Source organism: Fukomys damarensis, unplaced genomic scaffold (assembly GCF_012274545.1).
Source record: "Fukomys damarensis isolate Sample0158 unplaced genomic scaffold, DMR_v1.0_HiC HiC_scaffold_2, whole genome shotgun sequence".
Taxonomy (NCBI): Eukaryota; Metazoa; Chordata; class Mammalia; order Rodentia; family Bathyergidae; genus Fukomys; species Fukomys damarensis.
In genome coordinates, this window is record NW_022900914.1 from 8,718,998 (window position 1) to 8,740,692 (window position 21,695).

At 47.4% G+C, this 21,695-nt stretch overlaps 2 protein-coding genes across 5 annotated transcripts in view; one reads left to right on the top strand and one right to left on the bottom strand.

The window, feature by feature from the left end:
- Fndc4 (fibronectin type III domain containing 4) overlaps positions 1–527 on the bottom strand; it is a 3,807-nt gene extending 3,280 nt beyond the window's left edge. The window contains exon 1 of the mRNA XM_010604725.3: positions 466–527. The gene's annotated coding sequence lies outside the window, so the exon portion shown is untranslated. The remainder of the gene's footprint in view (positions 1–465) is intronic.
- Positions 528–549: 22 nt separating this feature from the next.
- LOC104848662 (zinc finger protein 512) overlaps positions 550–21,695 on the top strand; it is an 80,995-nt gene continuing 59,849 nt past the window's right edge. For 2 of the 4 annotated variants that reach the window (XM_033763346.1, XM_033763349.1), the window contains exons 1-18: positions 550–1,604; positions 1,996–2,151; positions 2,329–2,397; positions 3,131–3,199; positions 3,573–3,646; positions 3,982–4,048; positions 4,236–4,289; positions 5,206–5,300; positions 8,185–8,290; positions 9,619–9,737; positions 10,152–10,250; positions 10,427–10,524; positions 10,862–10,938; positions 11,847–11,943; positions 12,130–12,227; positions 12,319–12,402; positions 17,954–18,103; positions 20,805–20,939. In XM_033763346.1, the coding sequence (XP_033619237.1) occupies positions 1,545–1,604; positions 1,996–2,151; positions 2,329–2,397; positions 3,131–3,199; positions 3,573–3,646; positions 3,982–4,048; positions 4,236–4,289; positions 5,206–5,300; positions 8,185–8,290; positions 9,619–9,737; positions 10,152–10,250; positions 10,427–10,524; positions 10,862–10,938; positions 11,847–11,943; positions 12,130–12,227; positions 12,319–12,402; positions 17,954–18,103; positions 20,805–20,939 (1,707 nt within the window). In that variant the 5' untranslated portion in view covers positions 550–1,544. Of the gene's footprint in view, positions 1,605–1,995; positions 2,152–2,328; positions 2,398–3,130; positions 3,200–3,572; positions 3,647–3,981; positions 4,049–4,235; positions 4,290–5,205; positions 5,301–8,184; positions 8,291–9,618; positions 9,738–10,151; positions 10,251–10,426; positions 10,525–10,861; positions 10,939–11,846; positions 11,944–12,129; positions 12,228–12,318; positions 12,403–17,953; positions 18,104–20,804; positions 20,940–21,201; positions 21,462–21,695 lie in introns of those variants that run through there. The other 2 variants (XM_010604719.3, XM_033763360.1) reach the window with 2 other exon arrangements.

Below are 21,695 nucleotides of genomic sequence, written 5' to 3' on the forward strand. Positions count from 1 at the left end.
CCCTCCTTTCCGGGATGGAATTAGCCAAGTTGAGAGGAGCAATTCCATCTCCCGGGTGGGGAGGGGCTGAGAGGGGCGGAATCGGAGTGGTGGAGATCTTTGTTTTACCGATCTCATACTTGTAGACTGCGTCAGTTTTTAAATCTCTTTCCCAGCCAAAATCTGATTTGATCCTGTGCGTTTTCTCATTTATTGTTGCGTTTATTCAGCAAAATTTAGTGAGTAGCCCCTGTGTGTCTGGCATTAGGTTAAAAGCTGGCTGGGCCAGGGATTTAGCTCAGTGGTTCCACCGCCTGCCTCGTAAGTGCAAGGCCCCGAGTTCTATCCCTGGTACACAAAAAACAAACAAAAAAAGCTGGCAACTATTAGTGCTGGGCTATAGAGAGAATTCGAGAGCAAAGATACATGTTCTCTCTCTCCTCCCCCCCTTCTTCCCTCCCTCCTTCCCTTGGCCCTGACACTTACTGTGTGGTTTTAGGGAAATTGTTTAAACTGCACCTCAGGTCTCCCACTTGTAAAGCAGAGCGTGTGAATGAAACCTCGCAGGGTTGTGGAGAGGATCGAGTGAGACGATTTGCCGAAAGACCTTTATAAATCCTAACAGTACTGTGTGAGCGAGTGTTTGTTATTGGTTAACTCCGACTTGTTAGTTGCTTCATTCATTCAATAAGCATATAGGTGTTTAAATTATTTCATTCCTTCGGCTGAGTATGAAATCTGGAGAATTTGAGTGTCTTAGTTCTGCCAGCTGTGTGATCTTGAGCAATAATTTAACTTCTCTGTGTCATTTCATGGGCTGTAAAGTGGGGGGGGGGTCGATACCGACCTCACAGTGTTGAAGGAGCAGGGAAGAAACCACAGATGAAAAGTGCACAGCTCAGTGTGAATAAATGATGGCTAACATTGTATTTAGGGCAGATTCCTTGGTTCTCATGCTCACTGCAGCATTTCTATTTCTGTGGCAGTTTCTCCTGTGATACCCGGTTTAGTACTGGCACACCTGGGCTCTGAAGCTTCTGTTCCCCTCTGAGAAGAGAGGGTGAAATGGGCTAGTGGGACAGGGAGGACAGTGTGTGCTGAGCACGTGATCAAGCAGTGGCCAGGGTCATCTGACTTCTGCTGACCCCGGGACCCTGACCTCTGGCCTCCTGGGGCATCCTGGTCCCAGAGCACTCTTGCCCGGAGATTCTCTCCGGCGTGGGTGTTGTCCTGACCTGCCAGGCTTTCCAGAGGCAAGGGCACTGTGCCGAAAGGGCAAGCGCAATGAGTCTCCAGTCTTTCCCTTTGGGGGGCAAACAGAGGCTGGCAAGTTGAGGTGCAGGCAAAGAGGACCGGGGCTCCCCAGACAGCTGGAAGCCTAATGACCGGGAAAGGATGGTCCAGGAAGAGGTTCAGGGGGTGGTGCTCGGAGAGGCTAGGGCTCCTAGGTTAATCATCTCTGTGGCTCAGATAAGCCTTTGCCAGCTGGAAGCAGAGTCATTGTGACCAGAGGGGTTTGTGTGGCTAAAGAGGTAGACAGGACGGCGTGACCACAGCAGGGGACCATGCCAAGCACAAAACGGTTCCAACATGTGATTGAGACCCCCGAGCCTGGCGAGTGGGAGGTGAGTCCCCTCTTGATTTTGGTCTTCTGCACTGATTCCTAGAATTGCGTTTTTTTAACCTGGCCTTCCCTCCTCCCTGGGTTTTTGTATGCTCTCTCTCTCTCTGTCTCTCTCACACACACACACACACACACACACACACACACACACACACACACACACACACACACACACACACACACACCCCTTTCCTTCCCACCTTCCCTCCTGATCTTCTTTCCCTAACAGGCCTGGAGCACCAAGTGCAGGCGAAGTGCCTGGTGTGTTGCGGTGTGTGTCTGTGTGTCAGAGAGCATCCAAACACTGCTGGCTGCCACTCCCACCCCCAGCACAACAGGCACAAATGAAGCTTTGGCTTCTTGTCCCTATTTTGGTCTCCACGTTTTTGTAGTTGTCTGGGTACGAGGCAGCTGTGCCAATCACAGAGAAGTCAAATCCACTGACCCGGGACTTAGACAAAGCAGATGCTGAGAAAATCGTTCAGTTGCTGGGGCAGTGTGACGCGGAGATCTTCCAGGAGGAGGGGCAAGCCATGCCTGCCTACCAGGTAAACCTAACTCATTCCCTGGACACCAAATACAACGATGCCTTCCCCATCTCCACCTCAACCTCTGCCCTTCCAGGCCATTTCTCGCCATTTGGAAACTCTGAGAACCCTTTCTCCTCCCACTCCCATTTACCACCCTCCTTTTCTTGGCTTCTGATTGCGGCCTGTTCCCTACAGAGACTGTACAGCGAATCAGTTCTGACCACCATGGTGCAAGTGGCTGGGAAAGTGCAGGAAGTGCTGAAGGTACTAACCCATTTCCTCTGCCTAAACTCCTTTTTTTTTTGGTACCGGGGATCAAACTCCGGACCTTGCACTTGCAAGGCAGGTGGCGGAACCACTGAGCTAAATCCCCGGCCCTCTGCCTAAACTCCTATTTCCTTCTACTTTCTCTTTTTTCGATCACCATCTTTCACTTTTGTAGATCTTAGTTCTCTGTTCTCCCAGTCCTTCCTTTTAGATCCTTATTGTCATTTTATGAATCAGTAATAATTATAATGTTAGCTAAATAATGCTTCAGAATCAACAGTGCGCTTCCACACCTATTACCCTCTCACAAGCCTGTGAAGTTAATGTAATTGTCTCTAGGTTTTACACACACACACACACTCACGCAAGAGAAAACAAACACTGAGGAAAATCCCAATAGTTTGCTGAAATGCACCCAGCTAATAATTGTTGGATAATGCCACTTTTATTTTTAAATTTTTAGTTAGGTGACAGTGTTGCTGTCAGTCCCTTCCAGACTAAGTAAGGGACTGAGAAGCAGTTAAGCCAGAGATGGGAGTCAAACTCCAGTTTCTTTCTCCAGTCCAGTGTTCTCTCTGCTGCACCACAGGGCCTGTATTTTATTCAGCTTTGTGATGAGAGGAGAGATAAAGGAGGCCCATTAAGTTCTCTTCCTTGACTAACAAAGAGAAGAACGTATTTCCCTTGGCCTAGCTGGGCCTTGGTGACTGAGGCATCTTTCCTTCCTCAGGAGCCAGATGGGGGGCTGGTGGTGCTGAGTGGAGGGGGCACCTCTGGCCGGATGGCATTCCTCATGTCGGTGAGTACCCCAGGCCCGTCTTCATCAGTACCCTTCTGGGGATGAGCCCTAGGACCATAAACCTCATCGTAGTTGAGTTTCTAGTGGGCCCCGTTAGACCTGGGCTCCAGGTCTCACTCTCTTTCTCTTCCCACCATAGTCCCATTTCTCCTGAGCCCACTGGGACCCCACCTTTCTATTGCTAATGTCCCTACACCACACCCCTCCCTAATTAATCTTCTCCACATAACATCTGCAGAGCAGATTCCAAGTAGGACTGGGTTAAGCACTGCCCTAAGAGAATCATTCTGTAGCTTCCTTCTGCTAGGAGTTAAAAATCCAAGTTGTTTCTTCACTATCATTACTTCTTTTCCTTCTTTCACCCTTGACACAGGTCTCCTTTAACCAGCTAATGAAAGGTTTAGGACAAAAGCCTCTTTACACCTACCTCATTGCCGGAGGTGACAGGTAAGTCACCTTGGCCTGAGGTGTTTGGTTTGGGCTGAATATGTATTTTTCAGAATATTGAATTTGAATGACTTTAGACATGCAATTTGTTCAGAATGCCTCAGTCCCAATCACTCCTACTGCCCTCCACTCCACTTGAGGCACTGTTCTTACTTAGGCTGCCTGATTTGGCCCTTGTCGTTATTTGAGTTTTTCAACTCTGTGGAGCAAGCATCTGTAATGACTGACGCCCATTCGAGAATCGAACTCGGGACCTTCCACTTGCGAGGCAGATGGCGGAACCACTGAGCTAAATCCCCGGCTCCATGTCCTTGACTTTGAATTTCCCTTCTTAGGTCTGTGGTGGCCTCTAGGGAGGGGAAGGAAGACAGCGCCCTGCACGGGATTGAGGAGCTGAAGAAGGTTTGTACTTTCCACCAATATTCAACCACAGACCTCTGTTTGTTCCTCCTCATGGGGACAGAGAAGCCCCCAACACTTAGCCAGACCCTGTGCCCTCGCCTGGGTCCTGGCCCTGATGTCTTCACACGACAGGTTTGTACCCTGGAGTCCTCCCAGTTGCAGTACTTTGTCCATCCTCCTCTCCTAGGTGGCTGCTGGGAAGAAGAGGGTCATCGTCATTGGCATCTCGGCGGGCCTCTCTGTAAGCATGAAGATAGGTGGAGTGGGTCAATTTTACAGGGAAGAAGGGGATGGGAAAGGACTGGCAGAACACTTGTGCAAAGAATTTTCATTTTCGCTCATTTGGATCCGGTTGTACAAATGTGAGAATAGGGAGAAGGGATCCTGTCTCATAATAATTGTGCATCGATCAAATCAACAACCATAATAGTCGGACCAGTCCGGAGATCAGCAAACTGTACTGGCTGCCTGTCTTGTAAATAGTTTTGCCAACATGGAGTTGTTTGTATTTACATCTAGAGTCTATGGCCTCTTTTGTGCCACAGCTCTAGGATTTATAGTTGGACAGAGATCAGAGAGCCTACAAAAACTAAAGTTCTCTGGCCCTTAACAGAAAAGCCCGTCCCCCAGGCTAGCCCTTTGCTACTTAGCAATGATCCCTGCACCAGCACCAGCAGCAGCAGCATTGGGTGGGACTTTTGAGAAAATGCAGGATCTCAGACCCCACCCCAGATCCACTGAATCTGAATCTGAATTTTAACAAGATTCCCAGGGGTTTGTTTTGAGCAGCACTGCGCTAGGTGACCCCAAGTTCCCTGTCCACCCTGCAAGTTTCTGATCCTAAGAATCCAGTGAGCAGAAACCCAATCCCAGCTGGTAGGAGTGGAGACACACAAGGAGGGCAGCCTGCTGAACAATTTAGTTCAGCAATTTCCAGACTTTATTCTGTAGGAGATTTACCTTGCCAGTGCTTGATAAAAGTGTAGCTTTCTTGGGGCACTTGTTCAAAATGTGTTCCTGCTTCCAATTCAGATCCAGTGGATCTTTACTGGGCCTGGGCATTTCTGACAAGTATTTTGGGGGATTCTCATGCCCAGGGGCCTTAGGCAGCACTCAGAGTAACTCCTTATCCTGTCCTCTCCTCTCACTGCCACTAGGCGCCCTTTGTGGCAGGCCAGATGGGCTACTGCATGGACAACACAGCTGTTTTCTTGCCGGTCCTGGTTGGCTTCAATCCCGTGAACATGGCCCGGTGAGACTTCTGTAGGGACTGGCCAGCCCTAGGGTCGGGGGGCCATCAGATGGCACAATCACAGAGGAGAGGGCACATACATAAACTATGGGGACCCCTAAGCCGATGAGGTATTTTTGTTTGGTTGGTTGATTTAATTATTCTCTTCTTGTTTCAGAAAGCATTGCAGGCTGCATAAAATACTTTCAGAGCAGAGATTTAAAAGGCAAGGAAAAGAAGGGCTAGAGGAAAAAAATTGGGGTCAGGAAAATGTACACCAGAGATGTGTAGTCTTGTTTGGGCCAAGCCCATAGCATCTTTTCAAGGTAGTAGTGGTGCCCAGTGACCACCTCCTCCTCTTTGCCCAGCTCCCTTATTTTCACACCCGCTCTCCTCATCATTTGTATTACTCTTGTTTTCCTTTTGGCTGTTGAAATCCACCCTGCTTCCTTCCCTGTGCTACCAAACCACCTCCCTTATTCTAAGTTCCCACTTTGTCTGATCTCAGAGAAAGTCAACATATTAGACCAGTAGTGTGCAGCTGAGGTTCTACGTGTGAGTTGCTTGGGGACTGTTAAAAAAGAAAACAGGAAGAAGGAAGTAGAGCCAGGTGAGGTGGCACATACTTGTGATCCCAGCATTCTAGGAGGCTGACACAGGAAGATCATAAATTTGTGCCACCTGGGCAGTTTAGTAACAGCGCGATCCTGTGCTTGGATAAAAAGTAAAAAGGGCTGAGGATGTAGCTCAGTGTGAAGTCCCTGAATTTAAAAAAAGAAAACAGGGCCGGGGATTTAGTTCAGTGGTGCCACCATCTGCCTTGCAAGCGCAAGGTCCTGAGTTCCAAAAATAAATAAATAAAAATTAAAAAGAAAATAAAAGAGATAGATTGATTCTTAGTCCCTGTGTTAGAGGCCGAGTTTGTTGGTTCGGGATGAGGACTTGAAATATCCATTTTTAGAAGTCCTCCCTGGAGATTCTGATGTACAGCCAGCGTTGGGGGACTCTGCTAAATAAATCACTGGATGGGTCACCTGGTGACTGAGGGCTTCCTGTCATTGGAGGAACTGCAGCAAAGGCCTCCTGATTGTTTTAGAGCAGCCTTATTACTTATTACTGGTGGTCTCAGGGAGGCAGATGAGCTGTGGTGCTTTTCCCAGTTCCAGATTCTAGGCTTATAGTATAATTCAAACGAAGGTGTGAGTGAGTCTGAGACACTCCTAACCCCGATCATTTTGCTTGGAGGACTCTCCTCCACCAAAAATGTATTTGCTGCAGTTGATGCTAATTTCAGGCCCTGTGACTAAGTGAAATGAAGAATTTCAAACAATGTAGGCGTGGAGATCTTCCAGTTGTTCCTTAAATCATTGGCTCCCAAACGTGGCTGATCTTCAGAGTCATCAGGGAAGTGTTTAAAGGTACAGAGTTTTGGAGCCAGGCGTGGTGGCGCACTCCTGTAATCCCAGCACTCGGGAGGCTGAGGCAGGAGGATTGCTGTGAGTTCTAGACCAGCCTAGGATACATAGTGAGTTCTAGGTCAGTCTCAACTACATTACAAAAAAAAAAAAAAAAAAAAAAAGGTACAGAGTTTTGGGCTTCCTTCCAGAACTGCTGAATCTGAATCTCAGCCAGATGCACTGTTCACAAATGGACAGTAGTTATTGAAACAGAGCCAGCAACAGAACCCCCCAGATGATTTTGATGTCCAGTCAAGCTTGGGAATCTTGATTTTAATACAGACACCATTTCCTCTGTCTGTTTCAGTTTTGGTTTTTGGTTTTTCTTTTTCTTTTCAGTACCAGGAATCGAATTCAGGACCTTGTGCTTGCCAGGCACTGCACTGCTGAGCTACATCCCCAGCCCCTATTTCAGTCTCTTCTTACCTAGGTCTCTAGAAAACTTTAGAAATAGTTTGAAGCCAGGTACAGTGGCGCATCCTTGTAATCCCAGCACTTGGGAGTTAAGGAAGGATTGTCACAAGTTCAAAGCCAACCTGGACTACATAATGAGTTCAAGGCCAGCCTGAACTACATAGTGAGACCCTGTCTCAAAAACAAAACAAAAAGAAATAGTTTGAGGACAGTGAAAGGAGACATCACACAATGGTCGCGCAATATTAAAGATCTTCATTCTTTGAGACTGCATGATTTGTAACTAAGGAGGTAATGAGCCTGCGGCTGTCTTGAATTATTAACATATTACTTTGTTCCTGATTAATTCACTCAATGTTTCCCAGTCTCAAGTGCCACCACTTTTTACCTTGCTGCTCGGTTCCCTCACTAGGGACTGTTACCCTTCCCTCAGGCAGTGGCAATATTAAAGATCTTCATTCTTTGAGACTGCATGATTTGTAACTAAGGAGGTAATGAGCCTGCGGCTGTCTTGAATTATTAACATATTACTTTGTTCCTGATTAATTCACTCAATGTTTCCCAGTCTCAAGTGCCACCACTTTTTACCTTGCTGCTCGGTTCCCTCACTAGGGACTGTTACCCTTCCCTCAGGCAGTGAGATTGGCTCTTTGAAGGCATTTCCACTGTGAATTTCCGGGAACGGAAGGGCTTCTAAGTGACCCTAATATGGAAAATCAGACAGTGATTTGGATGGCAGGCAAAGGGGGTGTGGCCAGGCAGTAGGTCCTGTACTAGGACTAGAATACAAGAAGGTTCTGGTCTTGGGCTGGGACTTTAAACTTGAATGTCGGCTTTGTCTGGATTTCCTTTATTAACCCTGTCCTTGGGGTTCAGAACACTGTCCCAGGAGATGCCCCAAAGCATCTCTCTCTGTGACAACGGTGACCCTGATCACTGTCTCAGTGGGGTCCTTGAACCTGATTCCCAGCTGAGGACCCACCTTCAGATCCTCACAGACAACCCTTCCCCCTTTGTATCTCTTTGGACCCTAGAAATGACCCCATTGAAGATTGGAACTCAACCTTCCGGCAAGTAGCTGAGCAGATGCAGAAAATGCAAGAGAAACAGGAAGCGTTTGTGCTAAATCCTGCGGTTGGGGTAGGGCTGCTCTCTCCTTTCTCTGTGCCTTGCCCAAGCGTCTGGAAGTTGCTTGCCACTTGCTCAGGACCTTTGATTTAAGTTCTGTTTACCAAGTAAAGTCCTGAGGCATTTTGCAACAACTAACATGTTTTAAATGAAATCCTATTTTCCCACTTTCTTTTCGCCTTAAGGTGTTTCATCTTTATTCCAGCTCTGTCCAGTCAGTAGTCATTAAATACTCCAGTGATCTAGGGCCGTTTCTGTTTAAAGGAGTTTTCTCCTATTAGTTTACAGACACCCTTAACTAGGCATTGTTACGGCTCATTTGATGTCTTTTATATACAATATTCGAATTTTAAATACGGGCTGTAAAAATTGGAATGAATCAGCATGGTGGGAGGCTGAGGCAGGAGGATCACAAGTTCAAGCCCAGTCTTGGCTCAGGCATTGTCTCAACATGAAAAATAAAGGCCTGCGGTTGTCTCTCAGTGTGAAAGCCTTTGTTCAATTCCCAGTGCTGGGGAAAAAAAAAAAAAAAAAGATGCAGTTGTGTTGCTCAGCCTTTGTCGGTCCTCCCCTCAGTGGGCGGGCCTTCTTAGACTTCAAGGACCCTGCTCCTGTGGTCTCCTCTGGGTTGGGGGTCGCGTCACTACGCCCTCCGCCCGTACATGGAACTTAGCCGAACCCCTGCCCTCCTCTGCCGGTGGTGGGCTCATCTGCGATGCTGTCCTTGAGTTCCCTTGCGTGAGACAGGAAGGCGATGTTTCATGCCCCACCCGTGCTCATCTCTCTTTCTTCCTCTCTGCAGCTGTTGGCTGTCTTCTTTTCTCCACCGCTATTTTCACGGTTCTCTGCTGTAATCTTTGATACACCGTGTTCCGAATCTGTGCCTCGGCAGTAGGTGCTTCAGGGCTCTGTCAAAGCACATGGAATGTAGTGTCTGGGTTGGCGGGCTACCTCAAAGTATAGTGCTGGGGAAGGCGAGGAGAAAGTTCTTCGAAAAGCACTCTCTGAAAACCCTTAACCCAGCTGACAAGGGACTCAAGCACTCTGACTTCCTCTCAGAGAGGGCTGAACTATCCGAGGAGCAAGGAGAGGTGGCCCTTTCCTTCTCTCTTCTCCCCTAGGTGAAGATCCTCCAGCACACCTGCTCACAGCACTGTGGATGGGGGAAGCACCAGGGTTCCTAACCACAGCGCTTGCCTAGGGTCACTAACCCAGGTCACTAATGGAGTTTATGCCTGGGGTCACCAACCACCTTCCAAGCCCAGGGGCCACTAACTGGTGGACTCCGTGCTGGTCCTCTCCACCCCCACACCCCGGTGTCCGTGTCACTGCTTCCTCAGCCCGAGGGTCTCAGCGGCTGCTCCCGGATGAAAGGCGGAAGTACCACCAAAATCCTGCTGGAAACCCTGTTATTGGCAGCCCATAAGACGGTGGACCGAGGCATCGAAGCATCTCCAAGGTAGGGAGGGAGGCTCTAGGCAAGAGAGAGGCCAGAGCCAGTCTGTGACCCGGTGAGGTGGATGGGGGATGGCCGGTCCGGATCCACAAGCAGGCTTTTGAGAGTTGACCTTGGAACAGGTCAGCTCATAGGCTAGCGTGTGTCCTGCTGTACCCACCTTTATTCCCTGACCAGAGTCTCTAACCTGCCTGCCTTCCAGACTGCTCTTGTAGCTGCTCATCCACTCTCCTCAAGGCCGTCTCCGTGCCCTGCTTCCTCTTTCTGCTCTTCAGTTTTCTGCTCCAGTGCAGTCTGGCTCTCTTCTGTGCCTCCTCCAGGGACTAGCAGAACTTAGTTTCCTGGGAACTGTGCCTCCCCTAGCCAGGATGTCGGGGTGCCTATGCTTTCTGAGGGAGCTGCTGGTTTCTCTCCCAGATGCCTTCTAGAAATCCTGCGGACATTTGAGCGGGCTCATAAGGTGACCTACGGTCAAAGCTCCAAGATCGCCACCCTGATGAAACAAGTCAGCACCAGGTACGCGGATGTGCATTGGGAGGGGGCGCCGAGGGCGGAGGAGACAGACGGTTCACGTGGCCAGAGTAACCGGTCTTCGCTCTGGCTTCCCTGTTGACCCCCGTGTTCTCCCATATGTATCTCTGGCTTCTTTTTCATGGTGAACTCTCGTGTCCTGACCTCTGACCCTCGCTCAGCCTGGAGAAGAAAGGCCGGGTGCACTTGGTTGGCTGGCAGACCCTGGGCATCATCGCCATCATGGATGGAGTGGAGTGCATCCACACCTTTGGCGCTGGTGGGACCCCAGTCCTCACATTCTTCTTTACCCCTCCCGATCCCAGCCACGTGATCTACTATCCAAACCCTCCGCTGCCAACTAATGGAGAGTCCTTAATGTCCGTTCTGCCCTAGCGAGTGGGCATTTCAGTCAAATGCTTCTTCCTTTGGGTCCCAACTCAGTCCTCCATCCCCCAGTTCCCATCCCATGTTCAGCTGCGGTCTCTCACGTGGGTTACACCTCACCTCACATCCCGCTTTCTGTTCTCCCAGCCCCACTGGCGGCCCCCAAAGCCTGGAACGTTCCTTTCCTATAAGGCCCGTCACTTCTCTTTCCCTGTCTTTAAACTTCCCAGATTTCCGAGACATCCGTGGCTTTCTCATTGGGGATCACAGCGACATGTTTAACCAGAAGGCTGAGCTCACCAATCAGGTTGGAGGATGGGACTTGGGAAAGATGTGAGGATCACTGACTTGCAGAGGGTGGGAAGCTGGACGAAGAGGAGCATGATGGGATAATGAGGAGCATGATGGGATAAAGAGGAGCATGATGGGATAAATAATCTCAAGAAGCAACTATGGATTAGAGATCACCAGACTTTGGGGCTGTACAGGGAGCGTGGGGAAAGTGCAAGTTTTTGGATTTATCCTCAGAAACCCAGTTCCAGTCCAATGATTTGCTACATCATCTTGGGCAAAACACTACTTCTTTTTTTCTTTTCTGGCAGTATTAGGGATGGAACCTGGGGTGCTCCTCCACTCAGCCACATCTGTTTCTTTTCCTTTCTTTTTTTTTTGAGACAGGGTCTCAGTTTTTCACATAGCTGGTGTGGCAGACATGCACCACTATGCTCGTTTAAAACATTATCTATCTATCTATTTATCTATCTATCTAGTGGTACTGAAGTTTGGACCCAGGGACTTCTAAAATATTTGTTTTGAGACAGAATCTCACTAAATTGCTAAGTTGCCTGGACTAGGCTCAAAGTTGCAATCCTCCTGCCTCAGCCTCCCAAAGTGTTGGCATCACAGGAATGTGCCACCATGCCTGGCTAAAATGCTACCTTTGTAAACTCTGATATTTTTCACCTGTAGTCAAAAGCACTAGAGCTTGGGATTTAGCTCAGCAGCACTGTGCCTGCCTCACAAAAAAAGGTCCTGCGTTCAATCCCCACTACACTACCAAAAAAAAAAAAACAAAAACAAAAAACCAACAACAACAAAAAAACTTACAATTTCTTTAAAGGACTGTATTAGATGTCTCCTAAGGTCCTCTTCAGTCTGCAAGCTATGCTCTAAAGCATTCTCATGGGAGGGCTCTCCCACCCTCTTCTGCTCCAGGGTCCACAGTTCACCTTCTCCCAGGAAGACTTCCTGACTTCCATCCTGCCCTCCCTCACGGAAATTGACACTGTCATCTTCATTTTCACCCTGGATGGTGAGAGGGAAGATGGGAGTGGGGTGTGTGCAAGGAACCAGAAACAGCAGAGTGACTCAGAGAAGCTGCCATTTTTCTGGGTCTTGGGACAGCGGCTCAGAGGGAAGCTCAGGTGTGAGTGTTCTGATCCAGGGTGGCAGGAAGGACGTCTGCATGGTCCACCTTTCATCTCCACCTGTTTCTCAGATAACCTCACAGAAGTGCAGACGCTGGTAGAGCAGGTGAAAGAGAAGACCAGCAACATCCAGGCCCTGGCGCACAGCACTGTGGGGCAGTCCCTGCCGGTGAGGGTCCAGCCTTGAAAGGGGCCCCCGAGCGGCAGTCACAGCCTGGCCTTCCTGGACATGTCGCTTTGAAGGTCCTGTTTCTCTTCAGGCCCCTCTGAAGAAGCTCTTTCCCTCCATCATCAATATCATGTGGCCACTGCTTTTCTTCGAATACGAAGGCAATTTTGTCCAGGTATGGAGGATGTGAGGGTAATATTTGCAGTGAGGGGCTAAGAGGGGAAGGGATCCGGACATTAGAAAATCCAAAGCTGCAGGAGAGGAAGCTTGGAGGTTTGTCTGCCCCACACCAAGCCAGTAGATTCATGAGCTACCAGGTCACTGGGCAGTTTCCAAGGCAATGGATTCCTGGGTGTAGCTTGCTCTAAGAATATGTGAAAGGTCAGGATGGGCCACCAGTCACTTATGAGACATCCATTTGTCCTTTGGGACAAGTGAGTTGTCAATAGTATAGTCGTCATTATTATCCTGAAACTTAAGAGACACATTTTTTGGCAAGTTTCACTGGGCTGAATTCACTGATATATATTCCATGCTTGGCCTTGACATTATAATTCAAGACAAGCACCGATAATCATCCTAGAAATCGCAATCAGTTTGTGTGTAGCTTGCGGTTTAGTTTGGATCACGCATCAGAAAGTTTGGGTTCCAGGCCAGCTCTGCTGTGCGCCCCCCCGAAAAAATCTTCCGTTGCTAAGCTTTGCTTTTCCGTGGGGTGGGGCCAGGCCCTGAAGGGTTCCCTGGGGGAGATGTGACGCTCAGGAAGCTTCCTGACTTCACCCAAAAGCTCACAGGTTGCCTCACTGGACTACGCAGGCCGTTGTCTTCCCTTCCAAATGGTGTTCATTGTCACAACCCTCCTTCTTGGCAAAAACCTAACGTCACATTGGCCCTCTTTATGCTTTTTACCTCTCCACAACTGTAGGTGCCTTTATATTGTCTTCAGTCGTATAAAACATTTCATGGATGTTATGTCAGTTTCCAAGCATTTAGTTTCACGATTTCACAGCTAAAATGAAGCACAAGGGCCCGAGTTTGATCCCTGGCACCGAACAAAGAAAATGAGTGAAAATACCAAAGAGACCTGATGAAAAAGTACATGAAAGAAAACAATTAAATGGCCAACACACATCTGTAGTGAACAAACCCCGTGGTCATTAAGGAAGCGCAAATGAAAACAGCATGGAAAGGCTTTTTGTTTTGGTTTGTGGCTTTGGTGATTAGCAAAGGTTAAGGAGCTGAAGATGAGTGGAGACCTGCGTTTAAGTTGGTGCCACAGAACAAGAGATCTCACACTTCATTATAAGCCTCTATGAGGGACAATTTGGCCATGTGTGTCAAAAAGCTGTATAGCTTTACACACCCTTTGACCTAAGGTTCTGTTCTTGGGCACTTACCTTAGTGAAACTGGCAAAAGCCCAAAAGGTATGTGTATCAAGATGATCTTCGGGGCTAGGCATTTAGCTCAGTGGTTCCACTGCCTGCCTTGCAAGCATAAGGTCCTGAGTTCGATCCCTGGTACCAACAAACAAACAAACAAACAAATGATTATCTTCAGAGCATTCCGATAAAAAATAATAATACTTAAACTGACTCCATGTGTGTTTTTACATTTATATTTTTGACATAAACTGCACCCCACACTTTCATTTTAAAAAATTTCAAGCCCCAAAATTGCAGGAATGGTACAATGAACACCCGTATGCTTTTCCCTAGATCCACCACTCATTTTTTGCCTTTGCTGTATTTCTCTTTTCTCTGAATCATTTGAGAGAAAACTGGAGATACCGTAATACTTCACACAATTACTTCGGAATGTACCCCCTAGGAACAAGGACATTTGCTTATATGACTACAACATAATTATCCACTCAAGAATAAGACAATTAGTACAGTACCATTATATCCAAACCAAATTCAGACTCCCCAATCATCTCCCTGGATTGTTTTTCTTTTCAGCATCCAGGATCCAATCAAGGATGATGCATGTCATTTAGTTATGAGGTCTTTTTGCTTTCATTCATATTTCTCAGTGTATTTTCTTTTTCTTTGTCTGACATTGATACTTTAGAAGTCTAGGCAAATTGTTTGTAAGAGTATGTTTCCCTTTGGGTTGGTTGATTGTTTCTTCATTATATCCAGGTTAAATTTCTTGGCAAGAGTACCACATAATGGGAGTTGTGCCCTTCCAGTGAGCTGTGTCAGGAGGCAGCTGATGTCAGCTTCGCCTTTTATTGATGAGGTTGCATTTGGCCGCTTGGTGGAGGTGAGGGCTCTTAGGTCCCTGTCATCCTGTTGCTCAATGGTCAGTCTTTCACCCCTGGTATGAGCACCCATTGGTGACTCTTGCTTGAATCAGTTATTACAGTGGTGGTTTCTATTTATACCCCTTCTATCTATGTCGTTAATTGACATTCTTCTTCAAAGAAAAGCAACCTCTTGCTCTCTTTTTCTCCATCTACGTTTGGTTCGTGTCGTTCTGGACTCATAATGAGTTTTGTCGTTGTTGTTGTTAAGGTGTTTTAGTGGCACTGGTGTTTGAACACGGGGCTTTGGCACTGCTTCTTCGGCCCTTTTTCATTTTTGAAATTTTGAGACAAAGTCTCCCTAAGTTGCTAAATTCTGTGTATTCCCCCAAATAAGACTTGCCTGGAAAATAGGCATTGGCTGTTACCATGGTGATGGCCAGTGTTGTACAGAAGATTATACCTCGCTGCTCTCTTGCTTGGTGGCTACCCTGTAATGGCAGGTGAGGCAAGGTAATTGTGGCTGGCAATTTTTTTTCCTCTAGTTTTCAAGACGGATTATTTTTTGGTTGAGTTTTATTATCCAGAAAAATGCAGTTACACAGGATGGCCTCCAACTTGGGGTCCTCCTGCCTCAGCCTCTCAGAATTCTGGAATTACAGGAATGTGTCACCACACCTACCTTACTTGTTTCACTGTTATACTACAGTTGAGAGCTTATTCTAGTAGGCGCCCTGTGAAATATTCACATCCATATTCGAACACTCTTTGCTGTTTCTTTTTGAAAAACAAAAACAAAATTTTTTTCCTCTTGCATGTTTTGCTTGACAAGATATTCTGAAAATCTTTGACAATCCCTCCCTCTTTGTGTGTGTGTGTGCGTGTGTGTGTGTGTGTGTGTGTGTGTGTACAAGTCTACCTAGTTGATCTCCTACATAGGGTGTCTAGTTTGTTTCCAACATTTTGCTATCGCCAGTAACGCAGTGAGTGTGCGTGTGTTTTTACAGTGTTAGAAGTGCCTCTTGGGGTAAATTCTAGAAGTATTAGATCTGAGTCGATGGGCAAATACATATGTAAGCACAGTAACATTTTCCTCCACAAGGGTTGGACCATTTACTTTCACATCAGTGGTGCGTGAGATCGCCACTTCCGGTGGGCCACGCAGAGAGCGAGGCCCGGCTTGTGGGTTTAGTCAGAGCACCTGATAGGTGAGCAGTGCCGTTTCAGTGTAGATGTAGTGTCCTCTTGTATTTCTTTTATACATGAAGCTGAGCATCTTTGGCCTGCTTAAAGGACTTTAGTAAATCTTTTCCTTTGTGAACTGTTTGTGTGTCTTACTTCTTTTTCTAGTGAGTGGACTCTGATCCTTTGTTTTTTGTTGTTTTTGGTGGTGGTGGTGGTGGTGGTTTTTTGGTAATTGAAATCTTGTTTTTGTTATTTATTTATTTATTTATTTATTTATTGGTACTGGGGATCTCAGGCTCTTGCGCTTGTGAGGTGGGCACTAGAACCACTGAGCTAAATCCCCAGCCCCATGTTTTGTTGGTTTTTTGAGACATGGTCTCACTGTGTAGTTGAGACTGACCTGGAACCCACTATGTAGCCCAGGCTGGTCTCAAACTCACAGCGATCCTCTTGCCTCAGCCTCCTGAGTGCTGGGACTACAGGCATGCACCACCATACCCAGTAGCTTACCTTATGGTTTTTTTGTTTGTTTGTTTTTAGTTTTGGTTTTTTGATACAGGGTCTCCCTATGTAGCTGAGACTGACCTGGAACTCACTATGTAGCTCAGGCTGGTCTCCAACTCACGGAGATCCTCCTGCCTCAGCCTCCCGAGTGCTGGGATTACAGGCGTGTGCCACCATGCCCAGCGGCTTACCTTATGTTTAATTATAGATGTTTTATGGTACTTGAGGGCCCTGTAGAATTAGTCCTTCCATCATCACCCTTTAAGGTTTTTCTTGGCTATAATTGCATGTTTATTTTTCCATGTGAACTTTCAAACGAATGTGTCTAGTTCCATATTGTGTTAACTTTAAAACCCTTGTGTTACTGATAGTTAATGGCAAAAATGATTAGCAGTATCATGATAGAACCCGAACTTAATTGGACTGTCTCCTAGGGAGAGCTTGATACACAGCTCATAGGGTCAGGATATACACTAGCCAGCCTCATCGGTCAGATTTCTGTCATGCACTTATTAAATGTCTTCCAGTATGCTCTTCCAGGGATTTGTATGCCCAGCTATTCCAGGGGCTCTAGAATAAAGAGGTAAAAGTAGCAGCAGCCTGTTTCTTAGCCTGCTAGGACCATGTGAATCCCTTTAATACCTTCATTGTAATATCCCTATTGCCCTGCAAGTGCAGCAGTAGATGTTATAGGTGCCACAGAGCCTAAGGTGTGTGGGCCAGGGGCAGGCAGACTCACAGTACCCGTGAGTGTATGTTTTTGTTTTCAACATGTTCCCACACATTCTCTCACTGATTTAAATTCTGATTCTGTGTCTCACTATCATATGAACAAACTTATTCTAACTTATTCAAACTTATTCTAACTCACAACTAACCTCTTGTTTCCTCATACATACAAATGAGGATAGAAACACCCATTCCAAAAGGGTGCTGTAAGCTGGGCGTGGTGGCGCATGCCTGTAGTCCCAGCACTCAGGAGGCTGAGGCAAGAGGATCGCTGTGAGTCCAAGACCAGCCTGGGCTACATAGTGAGTTCCAGGTCAGTCTCAACTACATAGTGAGACCCTGTCTCAAAAAACCAAACCAAAACAAAACAAAACAACCCAAACAAACAAAAAAACAAAAACCCAAAAGGGTGCTGTAGGAGTTAAGTGGAATGCTTGTGTGTGTGTGTGGGTGGGTGGGTGGTATCGGGGATCGAACTCAGGACCTTGAGCTTGTGAGGCAGGTGTGGGGCCACTGAGCTGAATCCCTGGCCCAGATGGAATTCATTTTGCAACAGACATCCATCAGCAGCCAGCACCAGCCCTTGCTCAAAGGACTGGGGTTCTGGAGCAGAATTAGACACCATCTCTCCCTCCAAGACCTGTCATGTAGTGAATGAGTCCCAGGACTTCCGCTCTTCCTTGTCCGGTACCAAGGAACAAAAGGGACATTTTGGCAAGAGCAAAACCCTACAATAGAAGGAGTCAGACAGGATTTTGGTCTACCCAGTAGTCAGAAGCACGAGTGGGTGAAACTTGTTTGCCTGAAACAGTTCTGGTTTATACGCAGTGTCCTAAGATGTAAACCCTGGGCTGTTCAACAAATGTTCTGTACATTTTGGCCCCTCGTTTTCTACTCTTAGTTTCTTGTCCATCCTGCTGCTCTCCTGCCCTCTACTTTTTTTTTTGGTACCGGATATTGAACTCGGGTCTTTGCGCTTGCAAGGCAGGTGGCGGGATCACTGAGCTAAATCCCTGGCCCACCCTCTACTTTTTGATGGCCTCACACACCTGTCTTTTTCAGAAGTTCCAACGTGAGCTGAGTACCAAGTGGGTCCTGAATACGGTGAGTACAGGGGCCCATGTGCTTCTGGGGAAGATCCTACAGAACCACATGTTGGACCTCCACATCAGCAACTCCAAGCTCTTCTGGCGGGCACTGGCCCTGCTGCAGGTAGGAACGTGATGGCACAGCTCCAAGTCGTGGCTACCATGGGAGGGCATTTAGCGGAGGCCGGAGATGTGTAGGAGCGAGACCAGACTTTTCTCCTCCTCCGTTTATCAGGAGCATCCTCTCCTGGTGTGTGTGTCCAGATAGGCACACGAGTGTGAGCTGTAACTATTAGCCACAAGAATTCCAGTCACAAGCATATAACAGAAACCCAGCTCACATTTAAAAAAAAAAAAAAAAAAAAAAAAAGCAAGTGATTACTCGTGTAACTGAACAATCATAGGGCAGCCAGATGCCCTGGTGATAGAATCTAGAACCTTTAGCCCTTAGCTGTTTTCTTCTGTGCTGCTCTCAATCTCTAATAGATTTTCTCCACTAGAAGGCATAGTGATTGCATAGGGGCCAACCTGACATCCTGCCAATTTAGCGATTCTGGTGGGAGGAGAGCATTCTGTCCTTGTGATTCCCAGAAATGCTAAGGAAAAGGGCTCTCATTGGCTTGTGTGGGGGTCACATGAGCACCTGTGAACCAATCACTGCCCTCCAGGGGAAGGGGCACTTTTCCTTCAAGAAGTTTACTGAGGAAGGGGCCACAGGTAAGTTTCAGTCAGACCTTGTGGCCTGAGCATAGGGAACATTTCCCCAGAGGAAAATGTAAGTGCTGGTACCAGAAGGAGGAAGAGTTGCTGAGCAGATAGCACAAGGGATGGCCTTGAATGCTGCCATCCTTGATCTTAAGGTTGCCAGTTTTAGCAAAACAAAGAAACAAACAAAAAAACCAGTACATCCAGTTAAATTTGAATTTCAGATAAGTGCTTTTTAAGTATATGTACATCCCATGCAATAGTTGGGACATACATGATTTTTTTCATTATTTATGTGAAATTCAGTTTTAACTAGATGTCCTGTATTTCTGTTCACTAAATCTGGCAGCCCTATGCAAGAAGAATGGATCTGTGCATGTTTAGTGAGTACTCACCAGGCTCCTAAAACACCCTATGGAGCTTACTGAAAAGAAGCTGGATAGTTAATAAATGATAATAAAGAGAAAGCTTCACGGGAGAGGGGCTATTTGAGCTGGGCTTGGTGGTTATGATTGGGGTAGCTGCAGGGCAGAGAAGGGTTCCTGGTAGAGCCTTAGCCCAAGCCCAGAAGGGGGCTGGGGCATAGTGTGTAGGGTCCCGGGTCTGCCAGAGTGGAGAGTCCTCTTACAGAGTAGTGAGAGAGTATGAAGAGGAGGGATTATGAAAGGAGACAGGAGTTTGGACTTGTTAAATATAGCTGTGCTGTCCAAAATGATGGCCATGGGCCGGGGATTTAGCTCAGTGATTCCGCTGCCTGCCTCGCAAGCACCTGAGTTTGATCCCCGGTACCAAAACACAAAACAAAACAAAAAAAACAAAAACCAAAATGATGGCCACCAACCACATGTGGCTTTTGAGCCCTGGAAATGTAGCTAGACTGCCTGAGGAACTGCATTTTTATTTTATTTATTTACTTATTTATTTTGCAGTTTGGGGGGATCAAACCTAGGGATACTCTACTGCTGAGCTAAATCCCTGCCCCATTATTTAATTTTTAACTTTGAGCCAGGGTCTTGCTAAGTTGCCCAGGCTGGACTTGAATTTGTGATCCTCCTGCTTCAGCCTCCTGAGTAGCTGGGATTACAGGTGTGCACCACTATATCCAGCTGAATATTTAAGTGTATGTAAAAATGGAAGCAATGTAATTTTTCTCATTAAATACAATTTTATTATTTTGATAGGTTTTCATTCACTTTTTTTGTTGGGTTTGTTGTTGTTGTTGTTTTTGTTTTTTTTTTTTTTGAGACAGGATCTTACTATGTAGTTGAGACTGCCCTGGAACTCACTGTGTAGCCCAGGTTGGTCTCGAACTCCCAGCGATCCTCCTGCCTCAGCCTCCCAAGTACTGGGATTACAGGCATGCGCCACCATGCCCGGCTTCATGCACTTTTTAACATTGCAAATTGACCACGCAAATTGGGATATACTGTAGTTGTAAAAGATAGACCAGATTTTAGTACTTATTACGAAAAGGTTATAAATTGTCTTTCATCATTTTCATTATTGCCTACATACTAAAATACTTTTAATATATTGGGTTAAAAATACATCAATTAAAATTAATTTCACCACTTTCTTTCTATTTTATTTTTGTGAAAGGTCTTGCTATGTAGTTCAGGTTGGCCCTGAACTTGCAGTGCGCCTCCTGCCTCAATCTCCCAAGTGTTGGGATTACAGGTGTGCACCGCCACACCCAGCCACCTGTTTCTTTTTAATGCAGAAAGTAGAAAATGTTAAATTACATACATGATTTACATCCTATTTCTGGACCGTGCTGGGCTAGACAGAAGAAAAGTGACAAAATGGAAACGATGTTTGCAGATGTTTTGATTGCAGTGTCCAGGGTGGATTTGACCAGGGAGGAAGCGGGAGAGAGTTCAGTTAAAGATTAACCAATCTATGGGGTTGTTGGGACACAGTTGAAAATCTGGCCAATTTACCATTAATTCTGGTTTAGCCTAGCCAATCACAGGCCACCACCAGTCCCCGTGACCCCGTGTTTCTTAGCCCCTGGGGATTTTGAGACAAACCAGCCTTTGGGATCCCAGCCTCTGACTGTCCCAGCTCCTCCTCCTCCCTTGACCCTGTCCTTGACCGTGACCGTCCCACTCCGTCCACAGCGGTTCTCTGGACAATCCAAAGCGCTCTGTATCGAGAGCCTCCTCCAAGCCATCCACTTCCCTCAGCCACTGACGGATGAGATTCGGGCGGCTCCCATCTCCAGCCACATCCGGGTTGCGCTGGCGAAGGAACAGGTATCCTGCCCCCTGCTGGCCACTCGGCGACTGCGCGCTTCGTGAGTAGTGCTTTCCGGACGGTGCCAGGAACTTGGCTGGGCGCGGGTTTACAAAGCTCCGCGTCTTCTGCCCACAAGAAGCTTCTCTTTCATGGCTGAGGCCCGATTGTGATAAGTGGTCAGGGAGGTGTGGAAAAGGTGCAGAAAAGGGGTCTCCCATTCCGCTTTGGCTCCTGGCTCCTCCCGCCTCGGCCTTCGGTTCAAGCTGCCTCTCCCCACAGGTGATTCCCGTAGCCTTGCTGAGTCTCCTATTCCGCTGCTCCATCCCCACGGCTCAGGCGCGCGTGGCTGCAGCCCCCTCGGTGGAGGCCTTACAGCCGGCTGTGCAGTGACCTGGGGCCGCCGGGCGAGGGAAGGGCCCGGCCCCGGGAACTCGCCGTGCCATCTGCCTGTGGAGGGAGGGACGAGCGATTTTCTCCACCTGGGGCAGACAGTTCTTGCCCTTGACACAGTGGTTTCCACTTTCACTAGCTTATTCTGATCCTAGAAATAAAACCAAGCGTCTTGTTTTGGAAAATTAACCTCCGCGGTCAGTGAGACTCTTCGGTAGATCAGAGGTGGGGCAGGAGGGATGGCTCGGTGGTCCCAGCAGCAGATTCCTGTCTATAGTTATTCATCCGCATTAGCCAGTTGTCCAAACCGAATTCCTGAGTCCCCGCGTCCCTCATCTGCCACACACGGGTGCACGCGCACGTGCATACCCGCGCTTCCCAGG